The following is a 22,583-nucleotide window of genomic DNA, read 5'->3' as shown; positions in this document are numbered from 1 at the left end:
TTGTTTCCAAGGCTTCTGTGAGAGTGTCTGTAAGGCAGGTGGTTGGGTGACAGGTGCTGTGAGTTATTGTTTAAATTACACTGAGCCAAGTCCCCATTCCTGATAGATGATTCACCCAAGACAAACTTTGCTAACATCAGCAGGCTGCAATTAATTCTCTGGATTCTTAAAGGCATTCATGCTTATTCAAGTGATTAATATCACTTAGAGAGTAACATTTTCATCCTTTGTTGTAAACGGACACAAAGGATTTTTTTTATTGTGTTGAATGAACCTCTTCATGTTTTGTCATTGGCAGTTCTTATTTCCTTGCTTTTGGTGTGGCCGTTACTTATGGACTAATAAATAATGTCATGTTAAAATGAGGCTAGTGACTTTATTAAATGTTTTTATTTTGGACATTTAAAACTTGAGATGATTCATTTGAAACTAAATGAGGCAGGCAGGTAGGACTCCTCCTATGCTCAGGCTTTGTCAGTGGATGAATTATATCTAGTATACTTTATAGAGGCATGAGTCATAGCAGTGAGTTAAAGGGAATGAAGGCTATCCTGTATGGTTTACTCAGCAGCTGTTGAATGTGCAGGATGTATGAGTATTTATCTGATTGTCTTGATATGGAATTTTTCTCTTGGCTTTTTCAACATGCTAACAACCATACATTTTCAGGTTGGATTAATTTGGTTTTTTATAGTCGTGTGTGTTTTGTGTAGTATAGAGCAGCAGGCATAGATCCAGTGACATTCATGCAGTATTGATGGAGAACTTTCCCTGAGCCCTCATAGTCCGCTCATTCACTGTGGGGCCAGGTAATATGAGAGACGCAGACACGCACACACTCTGGTTTGGTCTGTTCGCATTGTCCTCACTTCATTCATGTCAGCAATAGCTCACTAAACTTTGTCCTAAAAAATGCCTGTGTCCATCTGCTTTTTCCATGTGTCCCCTCATGCCTGTCATGTCCTGATATTAGAAGCAGAGTAAAGTCACCCCACTTGACTATGGTGTCCTGGTATTAGAAGCACAGAGGCTGCTAGAGGGAGGCAGCAGTCTATTACATAAATGTCAGTGAGCTGTTAGTGTAACGGTCTGGCTCTCTGAGGACATGTCCTGGTCAGGACACTCAATCAGAGACATTTTGTTGTTCCTAGTCAGCTTAATATTGTTCATAATGTTGATTTCTTTGGCTCCAAATTAACAGTGTTTAATTTGAAGCACAAGTGAAATGACTGAACACGTTTTTGATTTTGAAACAGCCTTACAACCTAGCATTACATTGTTACTTATCGAAAGAAAAAGTAAGCATTTATTCATAAAGGGGTAATATAATTTTTTATTATTATTTTTAGTTTTTTTTAAGATTTCATTTTGCCATTAAGACTTGCAAAACAATTGCCAGAATTGATCTATAGATAGTGAGAAATCTTTTAAAGAAAATGAAGCCTCACTGTAGCATCATGACTCAGGTTACATCATTGCTCAATGGATGCTTGTGTGGCAGGCAGCATAGTTTTCACATGACAAAATATGACTCATCTTGTTCTCTACTGAAACCATGAAACAGGCTTTAGCCAAGCACTGCTGCCTTGCACTCAGCAAGATCAGGATCACACATTTACTAGCAATCCATCAAACAAAGACAGATGACACTGGGTTTTGACTGATCTTTCAGTGCTACCGATTACTAATAGCCTCCGAGTGTGATCATTGCTGAGTTGTTAAAGGACTCGAATTCGGACTTAACTGGCATACAGCGACAGACATCCACCCATCAGTGTGTGGTGAATTGCTGCTTATCACAGTGCACAAACTGCTGAATAGTGTCCTTACATGACACGTGGCTGTCACATTTCATTAAGTCATCTCCTCCAAAGCTGTTAAACCTGCCCCTCTTTGATGTTGATTGGTTAATTAGCTGTACTGACATGTCTTTTTATGTCTTTTTGTGAAAGAGTTGGTTAAAATAACTGAGTAGTCTAAAGCTGCAGATAGACCAATGCAAAGCTGAATCATCTGGCATCTAGGGCAGTTTTAGGCTGTCTTTATTTGACGCCATCCCGTGGTCTTAGCATGGTACTACTTGATAACCTTCCTGAAATGTTTTGGTTGTCTCTGCAGCCATCTAGAGGGCATTAAGAGTCCAACACAGAAACTGAAATTTGACATTTATCAAAGTGGAGAATTTGAATCTTATCAAACAATGAAAATTTGAAACTATTGATAGCATAATGTTGCTAGAATAGTTAATTCTACTGTGTTTCTATATCTCTATCAGTTTTGATTTCTTTGACCTGGGCTTGAGTAGAGGCTTTATTCATATAAATCTTTGCAACATATAGACTTAGATTTTTCAAAGTGGTTTGGTGTAAAATCTTTCACTCTAGACGAACTTCCTGAGTCAGAATTGTTCACAGTTCACAGAATTTAATGCCTCTAAATGCTACCTCCCAGAAAATATATATAAAATTATCCCTCCTGTCAGAACAAAACCATGTATCTCCGTTTTTGGCTTTTTTCAGTTTTTGACATAATTTGAAAATGTCTGCTGCCCTTTACGTTGTATGTAAATTTCATGATGAATGGACCAACAGAAACATCCCAAAATTACTTGGAGAAAAAAGTCTGGTTCCAGTGACTCACAATAAAAGTAAAGTATGTTCTCCTGTAAAGTTCTTATTTTGGAGATACAAGTTTTTGCTCAGCTATATATATTATAAACCTATAAAAGCTCAGAAGGTTCACTGGTCATTTTGGATAGTTAACAACATGGTAGAACTCATGACCCCTGGTTCCTGTCACTGCCACTGTAAAGACCAGAGTCAACAAGTTTCTCTACAGTGAATCATTTAACATCAGACCACTCTGAATGACTTTGCTCACATGTCAGAGTTTTTTATTGTTTATGCAGAAGTACAAATACGTTGTAGTTCTCCATTAGTACTATCAGGTAAATGGCAATGTACCTAATAGATAGTATGCCAGAGTTTAGGCTTGAGATGTAGAGATTGCAATATTTGCCTTCAATGAGTGCTATAGAAAGAGGTGCAAAACTTATGCTAGATATGTGGCATTATTCTTAGGGTTAAGATATGTTTGCCTACCAAAACATGTGATACCAAGATGAGTACCTGTCGTTATATACTTAACGAAAGTAAGGAAATAAAGATGTTTGTGCACTGAAGAAACTTTGGTCGTCTAGATCTCTGGACTGAAGCAGATGTTGAATCAGATCAGTTAGGAATTAGGTAGCCTTAAGTGTTTGTTTGTCATTGTAAAGAGCACAATTAATTTTACAGATGTAGCCAATAAGTTGGTATCTTGCACGATTGGTATCTTGAACTATAGTTTATTTAAGTGTCAAGTATGCCTTCTTTTGCAAAAAAAAATAGAAATGTGAAATACTGTATACAATCTTAAGAAGTACATTAGAAAATTCATATTCACCTGTCTTGGAAAACCAGATGAGCAACAAACGCGTAACATGTATGCGACCCCATTATCCCTTTAAGACATGTACACTAATTGAGCACTTTATTAGGAACACCTGTACACTTATTCGTTCATGCACTAATCTAATCAGCCAATTGTGTGGCTGCAGTGCATAAAATCATGCAGACACAGGCCTACAACATCAGGTAATGTTCACATCAAGAATGTGGGAAGAACGTGTTCTAAGTGATTTTGAACAAACAATTTGAATCCATGGACTAGAGATGAAACGATATTAAAATTTCATATCACGATTATCATGACCAAAATTATCACGATTATCGGTATTATCGCGATATTGTTCAAATGTTTTGAAAAGTAAAATAAATAAAAAAATAAATACTGACACAAACAAACTCGTTTCACCAACTTTTATATTAACACAAATAGAATTGGCAGCAATATGCACTTTTTGTTTGCATAAACATTATTATTATTATTATTATTATTATTATTATTATTATTAATTACAATAACTAGGGATTTCCCTGCATAGAGAATTAAATCTCGACCAATTCTGAGGTGGGTCTTAATGGAAAATGACTACTTCTAAGCAGTGTTGCACTCGGGGGATTTCTGTCCGAACTGCAGCTGCAGCATTATTGTGCCGTTGTGGCGCTGAACCCCTAATCAACACAGTGCACCAGGAAAAACAGCCAAAATCACAGAGGAATTGCGTGACCGCGCTGTGAGCTGCAGACAGTGTAGAACTCACACAGTGTGTCTTCACCTGCGGAGCTGCTTCTCTGAAAGCATTTTAAAACTAAAACATAACTTCAAATTAACATGCATCTGAGCTGCGGCAGAAACACTCCTGAAGTTTAATCTCTGAAACTCTGCTTTTCCCAAAAGCAGCACACAGCGTTTACTCGTGCGAGGTCCCGTCTCAAAGCACACTATCTTCCCTATGTAGTGCACTTCGTGGATCATGAAATAGCAAATCCTTCACCCAAAGAGTGCAAGAAACGGTCGACTAAGTCATCTATAATCAACATTAACAACAGGTTACAAATCCCCTATTTAAAACTCAACTGCTTGTTAGTGATGATCGTGTTTGTTTGAAAAGTAGCGCACTACGTAAGGGACACTGAGTGGTTTGAGACGGTGTTACTGTCCTCTCCGATAGTAAACACTGCAAGCGAGACAAGAAAGGGGAGCTGTGCAGATTGAACCTCTGCAGCGTCTCGTTCCAGAGCTCGTGTGACTGTTAACTCAGAGCTCATTCTGGTGACTCTGCTCCACAGAAATGTGTTAAAAGCTTTAGTTTCGATTCACAGTTGATTCACCGATTGTTTTTCTTTTTTTTTTTTGACGCTAAAAGCTTCATTTTATATGATTAACGAACCATAAGCATAAGTTAAACCACACAAACCATGACATTTCTTCTATTTCGAAGTCCCCACAGACTTCTCCGTTAAAGTTAACCTTGCATTCTCTAAAAAGCAGCGGGTGGTGGTCGCGAAATGACTCGTAAAGTTTGATGTGTTGCCCCCTTTCGCCGCATTTTTCTTTCGGCCTGTTCTGCAGACAGGGTGGTCATCTTCAATTAACTTTCTTTCTGCATCCTTATAAAACCCAAAATATGACCAAACGTCAGACTTGGTCTTCTTAGAAGGCTGAAATATCTCCGAATCTCCGAGTTTTCACACCGCGGTAATCGACTGCGGTTTTAACGATACTTTAAAGTTCAAACGGTACTACTAACCGTCATTAATTTTACCACGGTTTACCGTGAAACCGGTAACTGTTTCATCTCTACCATGGACCCAGACTGGCTTGTGTCAACAGTCCAGGCTCGTGGAGGTGGTATAATGGTATGGGGAATGTTTTCTTGGTGCACTTTGGACCTGTTAATACGAATCAATTATCATTTGAATGACACAGCCTATCTGAATATTGTTGCTGACTAGGGGTGGGAATCTTTAGGCACCTCACGATTCGATTCGATTACGTTTCAGAGGGCTGCGATGCGATTATAAAACGATTATCGATGCATCTTTTTTTCCTATATAGCATTTATATTTTCTCACTGTGTGAGCTCAAGTTTCGAGTTCAAGTTTCAAGTTTATTTGTCATTTGCACAACATGTCAGGACATTTATGCATTGAAGTGCGTATGGTGAGGATCAGGTAATCACTCTACAGAGAGTAAATAAGTAAAAATAAAAATACAAGAAAAACCAACTGAAATATATTAAATATACACAAAATATATACAGAATGTAGAGACATACATTTTAAAGTGACTGAGTAACTTGGTGTTATTGTTATTTAAAGTGACTTGGAACTTTTAAAGCAAAGTATTTGTAATGATCCATAATGAATTTACTTCCAATATCTTTTTTAATAAAAGAAATGGAAGTGATGTGGCAAGTGAACTACAAGGCTGCCTTTCACTGCTCTTGTTTGGAGCACGAGAAGCTGCTGCTACTCATCTGCGATAAAATGCAGTTACGGTGAAATAAGATCCAGTGTCAGTGGATGTCCACGCAGCACGTTACAGCTATTCTACCCGTTTTCTTTAGTGATTTTATAACTTCGGTTTTGGTCTCGTTGTAGAGACGGGGGGGATCGCTGTGTCAGTAAAGTATCTTTGAGACGGGACGTGTGAAACAGCACGAAAGCCCTGTTTCGCAATGACTGAGAACCGGCGTGCAGACTGTAGGTCACATAGCAGCAATGCGTTATTCGCATTTATAAGCAGCGCAGTTGGTTTCCTGGTACGTTAAATCTGCAACGAGAGGCTGTCACACACTAAAAAGTGGCGAAGATGCAGTCGCTTCTCTTTCGAATTGTCCCATTCCACCGCATTTACATTCGGCGCCTCAGTTAGAATTTAAAGTAGGACGGATAAATTCGAACGAGAAGCTGGAGAATAAGAAGCGACTTCAGCCTCGTAAAACAGTCAAACGTAGAGAGACATTTCACAATAAACTGCTCTAGTTTTGAGGAAAAGTTTCCTGGCGGAGATGGGAGGAAAGCAGCTGTAGGCGAAACTTAAAGCAGAGCGAAGTAAATCTGCGTTTTCGTTTATATTGTTTAGTCTATACTAGGACATTATCACATACTGAGACATACTGGACATAAAATGTTGTGGCTCCCAAGGTGGTTTGATTTTTGTTGAAAGGACAAAATGTCTCTTCTTAACATTTGGGTTGTGACTCCTGACCTAACCTGGCTTTAATGCAGAGGGAGCTGGTCGGATTTCTCGCTCATCCAGTTGTTTCTGTTATGTACTGCCACAGACTCTCTGGGCGCTGCACTTCCGCACTTCCAAATATTCAGTCACTGCATCTGAATCCAATAGGACACATTTGAGATGTAGCATAACAAGAGATTTGCAGCATGGAAGTGCACCTGAAAAATCTGCAGGCATTGCAAGATGCAATCATGTCAACATGGACTAGAATCTCAAAGGAATATTTACAACATCTTGTGGAATCCATGCGAAGAAGAATTGAGGCTTTTTTGAGAGCAAAGTATTAGTATAGTGTCCTTAAAGTGCTCATTAAGTGTATAAGACATATAATGCCCTGAGAAGGAGGATATCTCACATCAGCTGGTAGACAGTGATGTTCAAAAACCAATCACTTATTCATTTAAACTCCTCAAATTGACATTAATTTTGTGATGCACCAGTCTGATATAATATAATAGGTATCAGCACAGATTTGGAAAATATCCAGTTAGTTGACGTGACATTACATTTTCACTGTGACACAAGATAAAAATGAATATAGTTAGTATAAATATCATTTGAAAAGTAGTAAATGGTTAGTCATGTCTTTGTTTTACATGGACCTGTTGTTGTCAAAACTGCTTTATTATTAGATTTCTTTTAGGTTTTAAGGCAAATCTCAAAATTATCCTTTGGTGTGATTGTCTCAGACATGTTACAATAAATTATAACGTTTATAAATTAAAAGGAAAAGCATAACGTGTCTGTTGTAGTACATGGCAATTTTTTTCATTCATATATTTCTAAAAGCATATGAACCTAATACATGTTGTTACTGAAAACCGTGTCATTTAGTGTGACACTACATCCAGATTTTAAATCTGGCAATTCCATGGACGACTTTATTTAGTTCAGGGTTACGTTACTAAAGCCCCTGTGAAGCTCATGACATTTGCACGTGGTACATTTCTTATCTCAGAACTGTTCATATATTTAACTTTTTTTTCAGACCACTGAAAGCGTTAAGTTTTGTTGTCCTTCGGTGTGACAGAAATACTGAGGGTGAGAAAGGAATGGAGAAGAGATAGAACACGGAAGTATATAGAGAAAATTAACAGGGATCCACAGGGAAGAGGGGAGATCATAAAAGAATGATGCAGAAAGTAAATAGAAATTAAATGTTGCCTTGCAAATGCAACCATTAAATGCTTTTGGAAATTCATTCCTATGTCCTAACAAAAATAGTTTGGCCAGTTTCTTGCCAGTACACAGCCCTGATGATTGGCATTGCAGCTCTTTTCAGTGAGTCAGATAAATCAGCTCAGCTCACCCATTAGAGCTGGCTCCCAAACAGATCTTTATTCATTTATGTTCTCAAAGCAAGCAAGATTGGTCTGCCTTGTAATTAATTCACAGAAATCACCAACAAAACTAGAGGCAAACCTGCAACCGTTTTGGGGATAACAAGGGGGTCACAGTATTATAAGATTTACACATTTATTTTCTCTTACAAACAGATATCTAAAGCTGACTTGTTTGCGAACGTTTTGTCACTATTAGACACCACCTAAGTAAGTCTTAAATGCAGCCTGTGTGATGAACTCAATGAATTGGAAAAATCCTGCATTTTAGTTTAAGAAGGAAAAAAAAACACTGCTGTTCATAGTTTTTCCACTGTGGGGCGCACTACAGAGCAGTAGACCCAGGACCAGGCTCTTCTTAACATAATGTGCTAAGAATCAAGAATTCTTCATTAGCAAACTAAGCATTTACTTTGCAAAAGAAAAGTGTGCATAAAGTGATGGATTTTAAGTGAAAAAGGGAGGATTCATATTTTCTCATTAATATAAGGGAAAGCTAGTGTGCTTGATTTGTTTACAGCTAACAACAGTGCTGAAGGAATGTAATATTTAGCAACACTGTCAGGCACACAAAGATGAAAAATACAGTGACTGAAAAGGGTGACTGAGAACAGATCAAATAAATGAATTGCTGATAGGACAAATATATTTTTAACCAGAAATTGTTTATCTTGCATTATAATCTCATATTTTAATGAGAACAATCTCTTTTTTCTAAGTGTTTGTTGGGTTTTAAGGGAGAAGCCATTACTACTTTGAAAATTCAAGCTTTTTCATTAGACATTGCACTGTTTTCATCTATAGGTGGTTTATTATCTGTTAGTACAAGTAGAATGTACCTTGAATATTCCTGTTTCTCAGATAAATTAAGGAATGCAATTTTAAATATAACTGTTTTTAATGTGTTAATAGTCTATTACACGTCGATTTTGTTGGTCCAGGACACTAACACAGCCCCTAAACTGAAGTTATTTGCGAACCATGTTGTAGGTTGTTCCCAGGCTTGGCAATACCTCTAACGTACACTAGAGGGCAGACTGATACCACCAGCAAATTCACCTTTACTGTTACTGTTGGATCTCCTGAGATTTCACCTTTGCCAAATTTCTGTTGCTTATCCAAAGCATTGTCTAATGGAAAGTTACTCATTTGTAAGCAAGTTCCCTCTTTTACAGTTATAGTTTCATGGTACAAAGTATCCAGGCATAGCCTTCGTACACTGTCTAAGACATCCAAGGTAGTCTCTTGATACAGAAGGAGAGCACAGTGGTTAGTACAGTGAAATTATCACTTCCACGGAGGTGCAAATGTGATGACTCAGACAGCTCTATGCTGTCATTATCATCTTACTTTTGTTAAGTAAGAGAGGAGATTAGTGCTGTTCATGGGAAAAGGTGTGTATATTTGCACACTTACGATGGACTCAACTATTTGATTTACAATCTTGGACAGTGATATCATGGTGAAATGTCAGCTAAACTGAATTTATCAACTGTTGATGTGAAAGATCACTGACTTGAATGTAGTGAAATACAATTAGGAAATATATTTTGACTGGAGAAATATGCCTTTAGACTATGATAATCAAAACAGCTCTCATTGTTCCACCACTGAATTAAGTTGAAATGGCATTCCCATCATTTCACCTACTTATGTCATAAGCTGTGCCTTTCTGAATCACTGTTCATTGACCCTTATACTCTAAATGAAATGCCTTTCATTACTATACACATTTACTGTTAGAGTGGCTACTGCCTGACCTATCAAAGTTATAAGGTCATTTCAACATGGGAGCTGAAGAGCTTTTCTGTTTGGCATTTGACTGTTTACAGTAGCAGAGTAGAGGGCAGTGAGGGGAAAAGTTATTCCTACAAAAGGTTACTATTTCCACAGCATCTCAAATTACAAAACCAGTGTTCTCTATGTTTCTTTCTTTTCTCTTTATTTCGCTTGGTCACAGATTTGGCATGATTCCACAGAGATTCCACTGTGCCTGTTATCTTATTACTTATATAGGTTCTTAGAACAGTTCCTAGAAATACAATACAATACAAATGTTATCGTTCTAAGAAAACGTTTATGGCTTAGTCACATGTTAGAAGACTTGTTTCTTAGAATTGCTGCATTGAAATTTCTCTTTGTCTTTCTCTTTTTTTTTAATTGTTTTTGTTATGCATTTAAAAGTAAGAGTCTTTTTAATCAGGAATGTATAATGAATTGGAAATCAGTATCCAAAGGTCTTAAATTATGGTAAATAAAATATAATTACTTAATTAGAACTTGCTTACTTTACCCAAGTGTTACGGTACCTATAAAAATAATGCATGTAATTTCATTTAACACATACCTTACATATTTTAGGTCATTTTCAGTAGTATGTCAAGCCTGTTCTTGTGGACCAAAGCCCTGCATGCTATGGTGATTCTCTGACACCCTCCACTTCAGCTTGTCTGATGGAGGTGTGTGTTTGTGAGCAGGGAGAACTCTAATGGATAGTTTACCAAATTCAGATTAATCCTAAGGAGTAAAGCGTTTCTTAAATAGACAGTCCTTTTTGACAGGGAAATACTACTCCACTTTTACGTTTGTGCAGAGACCCTTCTCAGGGAATAACACATTTGTCGTAGACTTAGTGCAGTGAAAATGTGTCCCTGAACAATGATTAAGCTTTTGTGAAGCTTGTAATGTTGATTACTAAATCAGCTATTTAGGATGTTTCCAAAAAGTACTGTAAAATGGGAGTGTTTCAGTGTCAGTGTTCAAAATATTCAGATCCAAATACTCAGATCCAGTCTAAAATGGTCTAACAGAAGTAGCTGTATTAGCTGTTGTTAAGGAGCTAATTGTGCTATATGTGAGTATGGTATATTTTCAGCAGAGTTATTGATTAGCCAAAACAGGTTTTGGGTTTTTGCTTTGCTGTTGTAGCCTCATATGTTCATAAGCTGTTTTCATACTGAGGAGATACAGTCTTGGTTGACAGACTACTCTACAACATCATAGTAGATATTTTTGTGTAATTTAAAAACTTAGTTTAAATCAAAGTTCAGGCCTGTTATATATTTTTTTCTTCGTATTTGTTCAGATGGCAAACATTCAGGGCCCAATGTCCTAAGCCTTTTGCATCATTTTCAGATGCTATTCTGCCTGTATGTATTGCAAAACTGGTGCAAAAGCCTATAAAGTCTCTGCATTGTGTGCATTGAAAAATGCAGACTGCGCTTCTCCCCCTCATGCATTTGTGGGAGGGCCACCCAAAACATAGGAAAATCGCGCAAAAAAGAGGTGGAGAGTGGAAGTGCCTGACATTATATATTCCGCTCGATTTACTAAAGTTTCAAAGTTTCATTTTGCGCCGGCTCATTTTTAATTTTTCTCTGCCTTTGAAAAACAGGCATACATTTGCTTTAGAGTCACTAAAGACATGTTGCTGAGAACAGGCACAGCTTAGACAGACACAGGAGGCTCTCACACATTCCTAAATAATATTTACCAGTGCAGTCACATTATTTAAACTCAGGGTCAGGAGTTGGTTTCACTAAAGCAGTATGTTAAGATCTTGCATCGCAGGTTGAAAATATAACATTTATTTTGATTGGAAACAGAAGGAGGAAGCAGCTCGTGACTCATGGCATGCTGGACACATCATCATTTTGATTTTGTTCCCCTCCTCCAGTGCAGACGTTGGGTGTGTAGTCTTCCACAGTTGACTGTAGACTGGCATCCAGGTCTGACTGCATGTTCATTTTGAAATGCCTGCTTGTCACAATCCAGTCAAAACCCGTTAGATAAGATCCCTTCCCGTAAAAATTTCCACAGAAAATCGTTACATTAAGGAAGAATAATACAGTGTAAATACAACTATGTCCAGTGTTTAACGTTGGCAGAATGATGTTTTTGTTTTATGTTTATTTTTTATAAGATGGATGTGTTCACTGTGAAATGCCTGGCAGTCCTGTGTAGCTGTACTATAGGGACCTTCAGGGTCACAATGAACCAGATACAACTGGCTAGACTCTACTGCTGCTCCTCTTATCTCTCTCTCTGTCTCTCTCTTTCTGCTTGCTGCATGCTCTGTAAGTGAGGATGATAACTCCTCCTAATATGTGAATCTGCATGCCGCAGTTTAAAGGGATAGACTAAAGCATTTACAGTAAATGAATACACACTGCATTGGAGTGTGGTCAGCTTGCTAGGCTTTTTCTGTTTTATTTTGATCTCAGAGTTACTAGTTGATCATTACTGATTTATAGTGCATACATTTGCTCTGCCCTTGCGCATGCTCTGGTCACGCTATCCAAACCCCTGTTGTGTGTGTGTTTTCCCCCAGAATTCAGAGCATTATGCTCAGAGTGCCCACTCAAAGTATACTCCAAATGCTTTTGCCTGAAGGTGGGAATTGCTGGAGTGTTGTAGAGCATTTAGCTACTTTGAATGCTCTACATGGTATAAGTTTTGAGCACAGACTATATAACATGTATGTGTTGTATGGCTATTTTTGTCATTTTATATTTTAGTTTAAATTTCAAGTTAAATTTTAATTCAAACATCATTTGCTTTAGTATTCTTTACTGATGAGAAATAGTATATTTTTATCTGTAATCTCACTGGAGGAGAAGAGTACACTACCGGAGAAATGAAAAACTTTGTCTTGTATTCTGAAAAGTCCATCACTTTAGTTGAATTGTGTTTCTTGGTCTGGTGTCATTTGTCAGAAGTGCACAGTCTTTTTATACATCAGTGCGCAAACATTCATCCATGCCTGGAACAGTGCTTAGGGATTAAGTCCCGATTATGGTAAAGATGTGAGCGTCACAGCTTTACGTCTGATGTAATCCTGCAGTAATCAGGGATACTGGTCTCTTTGACATTGTGTTAAATGAGATAGAGTAGTGATCAGGGATATGACACACAAGTGTTAAAGCACTACACTCACATGATGTGTTGACAGGTCAACAAAAGCTTTAAAGCATGTCATGGAAATTACTTTGCAGCGGTCTGAAAAGTCCACTTACCTTCCGTTTCTGTCTATTCCAGAAGGTGCATTTCCGTCCATTAACAAAAGTAGCTACTTTGGTTACCTGCTAGCTACATTTAATCTTCAGTGAAAATGTTAAGCACCTTCACGGCTTAACATTTTCAACTGTCACAGCTTTGTGATCAAATCTTGTTGTGTAGACTGAATACTATATTGAGGCATTTAATGCTGTCAAGTTGTATGTTTTTTATGTGAGTAGTGTATTGCTCACTGATTGTAACACACCCTCTTTATTGCAATGAATGATTGCCTAAATTTTCTTTTACGTTGCACTGTAACTTGCTCAGGCATGATTCTTGTCTGGTAATGACATTCCTCAGTGCAAGAGATTAGGTCTCAAGGCCATATTGCTAAATAAATCTTAAATCTTGATGGATGCCAGCTGCAATAAACTGTAAATGAACTGGAGTGAATTCATTAAGTACTTGCCCTCACCATTTGGTTTATGGAGTAATTTCGGCTCCACAAAAACACAGTCCTTTGGAGATAAAGAAAAGGGATTGAGTGCACACTGTGATTACTTTGCGTTCATTTTTGTTGTGCCTGAATTTGAATTAGTGCGTCAGCCTCCTTTAACCACACATCTACTTTAGACCATGTATCTAGTACACATTCCTTAGCATTCTTAGAAGTTAGGAGTAACAGTGTTGATGGTCTTTTTTGACACAGTTTGAACAAGCACAGGATTCTGAGGCCGTCTTGTTTGCTTTAGACTCATAATCCAAATGTGTGAGTACCAAAGTCATGTCCAAGTGTTTTACATATTAAAAACAATTATGTTGGAGTAACTCTGGAATTCGGCTCTAGATCCCCTGTGATATTTCTAACAGTAAACATGTTAAATTAATTTAAATTGGTCCTCTCTACTTCATCAGCTCTCTTTCCTAGCACAGCAATTATTGCCTTACTTGTCAGTCATCTCCGATATCCGATTAAATCACCCTGTCACCCAGGTCATGAGCCGTGTCGCTGCAATTCGGTACTTTGCTTTTCTCACAACTTTATATTAAACTGAAGCTTTTTTAGCTGAAGCGTTTTAACTGTAGTTCCTACTATTGTGATGCATTATATTAGTGTATTGAACATTTGATCTCAGGCCACAGTTGCAATCTTTTCCCAGAACACTGACGCTCTCTTACTGAAGCATTCCTCAGTCCTGCATGGCCACAGCCCTCTCTTCAGTAAACAGCACACCTCTGTTCTCCTGCCAGGCTTGCGGAAGGAGGCAGTGTGCCCGATCGCCCTGTGCCCACACCCCCTTCCTGCTCTAACAAAAGGGCACAAAAGAGAGGGCCTAGAGAGGGGAGTGCAGCCATGCTCCATGTTCCTGTGCTATGAGAGATTAGTGCAAACAGGGGGTCCCTCACCAAATGAACAGCTGTTATGTAACGCAGTGGGTACAGGCTGTGCTTGAGGTTTCTTTATGTAACCCTTACCAGTTTGGAAAGGGTTAAAAGGTCACCCTGAGCCACAACTGAAGGATGGATAGCTAGGTATTGCTATTGTCTGTGAGGCTGAGGGGAGGAAGGAGAGATTCCTGCAGACTCCTAATAGACAGAATCGCTCAGCGACCTAGAACTTTCTTCTCCACTCCTCCACCCACACCTGGCTGCTTAATTAGCATCTCCATTGTGACCTAGATATTTTTTTTTATTGGTTTAGAATTTTGAGCATGTTTAATAAAATATATTGGCATGTGTAGTATCCTTTTCATGCACCGCTTTTGTGCACTGGAAATGCACAGGAATGGGGTGTGGATATGTTTTAGTAGTTTATTTCTCTGTCTGTTGCATCATCCAGGTTATTCCTCAACTGCAGATTCATCCAGATAAATACATGCTCATTGTCTGATGCTTGTTTGATAATTGTAAATGTTGTATTTGCTTATTGGTTAATTAATTCCATTTGAAAGCTTTGTGCCCATTCCTTGCAAGTTTCAACAAAACCAGTCTTTTGAAGCATCTGAGGTTTGATGCAACATCTTTTGACTCTCAGTGCTCTTACTGCCCACCTAGCTTTGCTATGTGTCTTTGTGGATTGCTGACTTGATTCAGTGTGTCAGTCTGCAAACATGCGAATGTACCATACCGTACTATGTCATATTACTCTCTTCTCAGTGATCATTTGCAATCACCTTGGACTCGTGAACGATACATGTAACATCTCATGTGAGGCACATTTTCCTTTGTGCCACAACAGAACACTGGAAATCAGGCCTTGAAGAACAATATGAACTGATTGTAATAATAATTAATGTGATGTACATGATATTTAGTGGCTTATTATGGTGGGATCTACTGACTCTCCTCTGCTGTAAAGTTCGTTCTCTACTTTTGACGCTACCTCAGCATTGGCTACTGTTACATTTTTGATGTTTAGCCTACAGAGCAGCTGCAGTGCTGCAGGTCTGTGTTCACACACAAGCCAGCACAAGACTATGATGCAGTGGCGATACACAGATTCTGTTAGAGTTTTGAAGGGAGGGCTTGTCAGTCGTGAGCAGACTGGATCCTGCCGGTTGGTGTTGCCTGTTAATGTTCCTCTTGGAATTAGGACAGAGCAGCAGGGAGAGAAACAGTCGTCACGGACTGACGTGACAGATGGGGGGAGAGAGAGAGGGAGGGCGGGGTAGTGAGCTCAGAGGGTCTGGGAAAATGGACAACTCGCCCTATAGTAGAAAAGAGGCACCAAAAAAAGTAGTGTAGAAAAACGTCAGGCCGATGACGTTTAACTGGGCTAAATATATACAAGAATTGTTTTTGGGTTTAACAATATCGGTAATTCAAAGGATTACTTGATTTTGAATTGTAACTTTTAAAATTCGTAATAACTATTTTAAGTCAGTACTTTGTGCCACAACTGAAATCATTGTGTGCTATTTTAATACTTTATTCACCTGCAGTGTACATTGTATAGGATAGCTAGAGGTACATTGTATGTAAGGAGGCGATTTTAATGCTGTTTTCTGTGCTGTATCTCAGGATGCCGTAGTATTCTTAGCCAATACTGATAAACACAGTGTTCCCAGCGGTTGCACACGAGCCTAAAACATAAGAGCCATCTGCCTTGTGGGATGGTTAACTGCTTTCCTTTTTGTCACATGCCTGTTAGTTTTATGTGGTAACACTGGGAATGTAAATGTCTCCTCCACACATGCCTTGGCTCCCAATCAAGTGATTGTGCTGTTGGGAGCTTTTGGTCAGCTGCTGCATTTATCCAAACTAATAAAGCATATGGCAGACAATAATTTCAAAAGGAAAAAGGCATGAAACGAAAGATGCAATTAAGCTTTCTAGAGGGCTTTCTCACAGTAACTGATTTATAGTTAAGGATCTAAGCATTATACTGCTGACTTTTGTTGGACTGTGGCATTTTAGACCACAATATTGTTATGAGCCATAGTGAGAGCTGTAGCTATAGAAAATCTACAAGTTTCAAATGTCTGGGCTAGCCTGGATTTGCAGAGATTTACTTTACTTGCTTTGATGTGGGGTGCAGACTATTAAACATCTTTCAGATGGATTTGAAAATGGATGAAACTACAAAGATGGGGTGCATTTGAAAATACACACTTGTAAGTTCATTGCTATAAATTCTTATTCTTTTAAGGGCAGCCCCAGATGAGGAAATTCCACATCTTGACTGTGTCGGCAAACATACAGCAAAGTCGACAAATCGCATTAGGAGTTCGAGTGGAAGTAATGCTTGCGCTTGACTGGCCGTCTGTATCAAGAACATCGTGTACAATGTAAACAACCCCCTCATGGTTCCCGCAAATCGGTCACGTCGCAGCTATTGTCTCACTTGATCAGCTAACTGGAGCTTGTCTACACCATGTTTAATGCCTGCCTGCTTCACTAGAAAGTCTTCACTGTACTACTGTATTTGAGTTTTGAATTTAGAACAGTGCATGTTTATGTAGTTGTGGATCATTAATACTGTATTCCATAGAGAAGGACACAGAAGTTGCATTCATGATATCCACATCTTACATCACAACAGTGCCTTAACTGTCACTTTATATAAAGGCTACAGTGGTTCCAGACAAAGGGAGGGAAGGCGCGAGCTGGTGCTGCTACAACAGCAGCGAGACAAGAAAGCCTCTACTGTTGTAACTGCAGGCACTTTCTTCATGCCTTTTGCAGAAGAGTCCACTTCAGTGATTTGGGTCTTCTTCCTGGGCTGTTTTGTCTTTGGGCTAATCCTGCTAATGCCAGGTTTCATTCCACATTACTTATACCTGCTGCCTCTGTATGCACACTGGCGCAGTTATATAACTACTAACATGTGAGTAAGCCTGTGGCCATTCACACTTCTTTAAACACTGTATACCCACGCAACATAAAGGAGGTGTTTTCTGTTTCTCTATTACATGATCATAGGACATTCACTTGGTATCTTCTGATGTCCACTGAAAGCAAATTCCTTATTATTGTTTATAATCCTTCACACTACGTTCTTCTGTACAAGTCCCAGTATTATACAGAATACCTAATTATCTGCTTGTGGCAACATGTCAGCATCTTATTCTGAAGAGCAAACCTGTTTAGCCCCTTGGAATTTGTATAGGAGTTATTGGGGATGCGCAGTAATATCAGAATCATATCTGTAATGGCAGTTAATCAATTAAAAATTTATCTGCATCAGACAGATGTTTAGATTTAACCGATATTTCAAACCCATCCTTGATGCATTTATTATAGTCTAGAGGAGTATAATGTTTAGCCTATGCTGGGCTGCTGTGCTAAAATGTTTGCATTTTTGAAGAATTTTACTGCATTTGTAACTCTACAGAAATGTTAGATTTCTTAGTAATGCTTATCCAGGTAAATGTTTATCCCAGTTTCTATATTTTATAGCTTGTTACTTATGGCATCATCGTCCATCATTGTCAGATACATGAAAAATATCACAATGTTTGGTGTATCACTGGGAGATGCTGTCAGGTCATGCAATAACAAAGCGGTTCAAGGGTGAGCAAAATAAAATTTTGTGTTCGTGTTAAGGGAGGAAACACAAATGTGTATGTTTACTACATATTGAGTTTTGACTGGTGTCAAACCTGTGCAAAATGCAGTGTATTAGCCTTAAATTGAAAATTTAAGTATCCATGTACACAACAATGAAAAGTAACTTTGTGGAACTTATAAACTGTATATGAAGGAAAAGACCATAACCTAGATATAAGTCTCATAAACATGGTTACTGTGTTCCAGAATTTGACAAGCGTGACCTTGAATAAAAGTACATCACACCCTTGTGCTTCCAGCATCTTCTTAGAAACCCATTTATGTAGAACTCGCACTAAGCAACAGTCGTGTCCAGTGGGGATTCACATTAGAGCAGTTCTCACATGCTTCTTTTCTTGCTAATCGGGTGAAACGTGCTGAGGCCGTCCAGTTTTTTCTGTGTGTGCTGCACTGTGAGAGTGGGAGCTGGAGAATACAGGATGGAGCTCTGTTGTACAACCTGCTGCTGTCAGCCCAAATGGCAAAATGAAACACACTCTCACGCAGAGTGGCAATGTGGCTCTCATTTGTCTGTGTCACAATTCCACAAAGCAGAGGGTGCATCCTGTACCCCATAGCCAGCCACACAAGGCTGTCAGTATTGGATGCGCTTGCCTAAAGTAGAAATCTACAGTCACTGTGTTCATGCTGATGATGTGTTTGAAGCTCATAAAGAAGCATCTAAGCACAGCTGCATCTCTGCACCATCCAGAGCCCCCACTCAGTGCTCTTTGACCAGGTACAATCCCTCCTATTGTTCAGCTCTGTATTGTTTTTTTCACTGCGAGCGGCCTAAGCCTGGGGAGACGTGTGCGTGCTTCATTAGCCGTGGGCACTCTAAGCCTGCGTTGGGCTACAATACTGATGAGAAGTGACAAGATAAGTCCAGGCTGAAGTGCAGGGGCCTGTCTCTCCACACAGCGCCAGTTAGAGAAGGGTAGAACTGCACGCTGCCATGCAGGGAAAAGAGGAGGAGCAGAGAGAGGGCTAGGATAGGTGAGATTTGGGTGGCCGCTGAGGCAGTGTGGGCGGCAGCCTCCTAAGCATCAACTTGTAAAAATACTGATCATTGGGAAGATCTTAATCTCTGCTGAAGGTTTATGTAACACCGAGTCACATGACATGACATCACAGCCGCCTAGCTCTTGTTTTCGATCAATCACTCGCGAATCTGCCTGTAAGACGTACAAAGCCAGCACAGTGGAGACAATCAGAAGGAGGCACATGCAACCCTCACCCAGCCTTTCTGCATTTCTCTGCCAGTTCTCTGAGATACCAAGTGGAAAATACTGGTCAATGCACCGATGTGTTTGCGTTTGAGCGTTGTGGAGAGTGGTGGAATAAATTCTGTTTTTGGGGGCGCACTGACTGACAAATCAATGAGAGAAACAGTTATCCAAGTGCGGGGCCGGGACGAAATGGCCATGAAGCTATTGTTCTGGGAGTTGGAACAGCATTTGAAGAGGTAAACCTCCTTACAGCTGAAAAGAGCAAATGTTTAACATTGTTTTTAGTACTTGAAGCAAATGCAGCTGTTTAAGCTTGTAGGTGGCAAGCTTACAGTTTTTGTCCTGTGATGGAAGAATAATTTAAACAGAATTATACATTTGAATTGCATTCACTGAACGTGGTATGTGTAATCACATATCATGACTTTATTAGTAATCATTTTGAATAGTAGATCACTGTTTCAGACACTTTTGTTCTTCATTTAAACCTTGTAATAAAAAAAAATTGTAAGATTTAATTCCACAGTTTTCAAGATGCAGTTGCCTTGCCTTTCAGGTGGCAGTACAGTCTGTTAGTGTAACTCTCCCCACTCCCCCTAATCTGGCACATGTTTACACAGTTGAGCTCAAATTGAGTGAGCATTTCTCAGTAAATAATTATACACATTATACATTTTTATGTGGAGACACTGGAACCCAATTTTTCTACTCACACCACAGTTGGTCAGCAGACTCTTTATCATCTATAGTCTGTGTTTTTTGATCATTAACTGCACTGTTTTGGCTGCAGTTTGTCATGTTGTGTTGTGTTCGGTTTGCATTGTCATCAACACAACACTGAGGGTAGCATGCTAATTAAGATTGGGTCGCTTGAGTCATGGTCTGTTTAGACATTGTCTGTGTGGGTGCACTGTGGTTGCTCCTAAAACAGTAAGGTGGTTTTGGAGTTTGTGTGATGGGAAGATTGAGCGTCAGCATGCAGTAAGTCATTTGAAAGACTGTAGTCTGAGAATGGTATTTACACACTGAGGTCAGGCCATGGAGAGAAGAGGTATATTTGGGCTCTGTAATTGCTTAAATCTCATTCCAGTCAAAGAACCCCGGAAGAGCTTGTCGAGCCATGAGCTGCTTGGAATTTGTCCTCATTTGATGTGCTGCTACGTTTAATTGGGATAAGTGGTCTATATTTACTGTACACCAAAACAGACTACAGTATATAGTATACAAACCTTGATAATCGTGAACTCCAGTGAAGCTGTGAGAATTAAAATATTTCAAGAGGTTGTATGGTATGCAGTTTGTCTGATGATGGCTTATAAGTGCCACCCAACTAAGGTGCAGCTGAAATGACTATTATGTTATTTACTTATGGCTAAGATGTTTTTTAACTCTGGACCTATTGGAGTGGGCTGTATATCTTCCATTCATACTACTCATTAGGGGAGGGAATCTTTAGGCACCTCACGATTCGATTCGATTACGATTCAGAGGGCTGCGATGCGGTTATAAAACAATTATCGATGCATCTCGATGCATCTTTTTTTCTCTATACAGGATTTCTATCTTCCTACTGTCTAAAAACTTAGTAGTTTTAAAGCAAAGTATTTGTAATGATCCATACTGTAAATGCATTATGGATCATTACAAATACTTTGCTTTAAATATCTAAAATATATTTTATTAATAAATCAAATGGAGGTGATGTGGCAAGTGAACTAGAAGGCTCTCATTCAGAGACGCTGCTGCCACTCATCTGCGATAAAATGCGCTGTTAGGGTGAATTGAGATCCAGTGGTAATGGGTGTCCACACAGCACGTTACAGCCATCCTTCCCGTTTTCTTTAGTGATCTTATAACTTCGGTTTTGGTCTCGTTGTGGCCCCCCCCCCCATTTTCGAGACTGGACGTTGAATCTCGGCTGACTGCGAACAGACAGCAGACAGCAGGTCACATAGCCCCGAGGTCTGGCCTCGCCGGTAGCGAACGAAAAAACAGAGATTAAGACGAACATTTGGAGGACTTATTCGCATTTATAAGCAGCGCGGTTGGTTAAATCTGCAATGAGAGACTGTCTTTCTCTAAAAAGTTGCGAAAATGAAGTCGCTTCTCTTTCGAATTTTCCCGTTCCACCTTAAATGGTCCACCTTGGAACAGGAAAATTAGAACGAGAAGCCAATGAGAAGCGACTTCAGCCTCGTAAAACAGCCGGATGCTGAGACATTTTACAAGAAACTCTTCTAGTTTTGAAGAGAAGTTTTCTGGCGGAGATGGGAGGAAAGCGGCTGTAGGCGAAGCTTAAAGCAGAGCAAAGTAGATCTGCGCTCTCGTTTATATTGTTTAGCCTATACTAGGACATTATCCCATACCAAGACATGCTGGACATTAAGTGTTGAGGCTCCCAAGGTGGTTTGATTTTTGTTGAAAGGACAAAATGTCTCTTCTTATCATTTGTGTTGTGACTCCTGATCTAACCTGGCTTTAATGCACAGGGTGCCGGTCGGATTTCTCACTCGTCCAGTTGTGTTTTTGTTATGTGCCGCCACAGACTGTCCGGGCGCTGCACTTCCGCACTTCCAAGTTCCGCCTTTTGTGTTCCGTCAACGTTACGTTTTAAATTAAATATTTAGAAAATCGATTTTTGACATTTATGAATCGATTCAGAATCATTCACGTCCGCATCGCGATGCATTTAAGAATCAAGTTTTTCCCGCACCCCTACTACTCATACTACTTGCTTGGTACAGAGAATGCAGCTCTCCTTTTGGCTCATATGTGCTGACATGCAGGTCCCTGTGACTCACGTTTTTATTTTCAACAGACGGTTTACTGGTTGATTTAAAAGGTATGAGAGGCGGCATTAAATTCACAGTAGTTTCATAAGCCAGACTTCTAACTGCTGTAAGAGTATGGTGGGTTTTGTTGCCTTTGAGGCTAATTGCCTGTAGCATTAATATGAAAAGGGGATCTGACTGATGCCTTTCATCAAACCTGAAAATATTTAATTTATTGTTTTTGCTTCTGAAGGCATACTGAATAAGTTTTAAATATGCGATGCTATGAACTTCACCGTGTTTGTGTGGCAACTAAATCTTGCTCCTAAAGCTCATTGCTGTCATGGTGTGAAGAGCAGGCAGCTGCTAGCAAAAGTTTGTCAACCATTAGATTGATGAGAGCCAGTGCATGGAAGCGCGTACAAACAGACATGTAGATATAGACATAGTTATGTACCTTTGTGGGCAGAACTTCTGAGACTGAGACTATAGATAGTTTGGCATAGTGA

At 39.3% G+C, this 22,583-nt stretch overlaps 1 protein-coding gene across 2 annotated transcripts in view; it reads left to right on the top strand.

Annotated features, from left to right (window-relative positions):
- Window positions 1–22,583, top strand: part of tsc22d1 (TSC22 domain family, member 1) — a 40,509-nt gene that overhangs the window by 12,503 nt on the left and 5,423 nt on the right. The window contains exon 1 of one of the 2 annotated variants that reach the window (XM_036565453.1): window positions 19,241–19,539. The exons of the other annotated variant lie outside the window; for it this stretch is intronic. Within the exon in view, the coding sequence (XP_036421346.1) occupies window positions 19,379–19,539 (161 nt within the window). The 5' untranslated portion in view covers window positions 19,241–19,378. Of the gene's footprint in view, window positions 1–19,240; window positions 19,540–22,583 lie in introns of those variants that run through there. 2 annotated transcript variants of the gene reach the window in all.

This window comes from Colossoma macropomum, unplaced genomic scaffold (assembly GCF_904425465.1).
Source record: "Colossoma macropomum unplaced genomic scaffold, Colossoma_macropomum, whole genome shotgun sequence".
NCBI lineage: Eukaryota > Metazoa > Chordata > Actinopteri > Characiformes > Serrasalmidae > Colossoma > Colossoma macropomum.
This window is presented reverse-complemented; position numbering and strand designations above follow the sequence as displayed.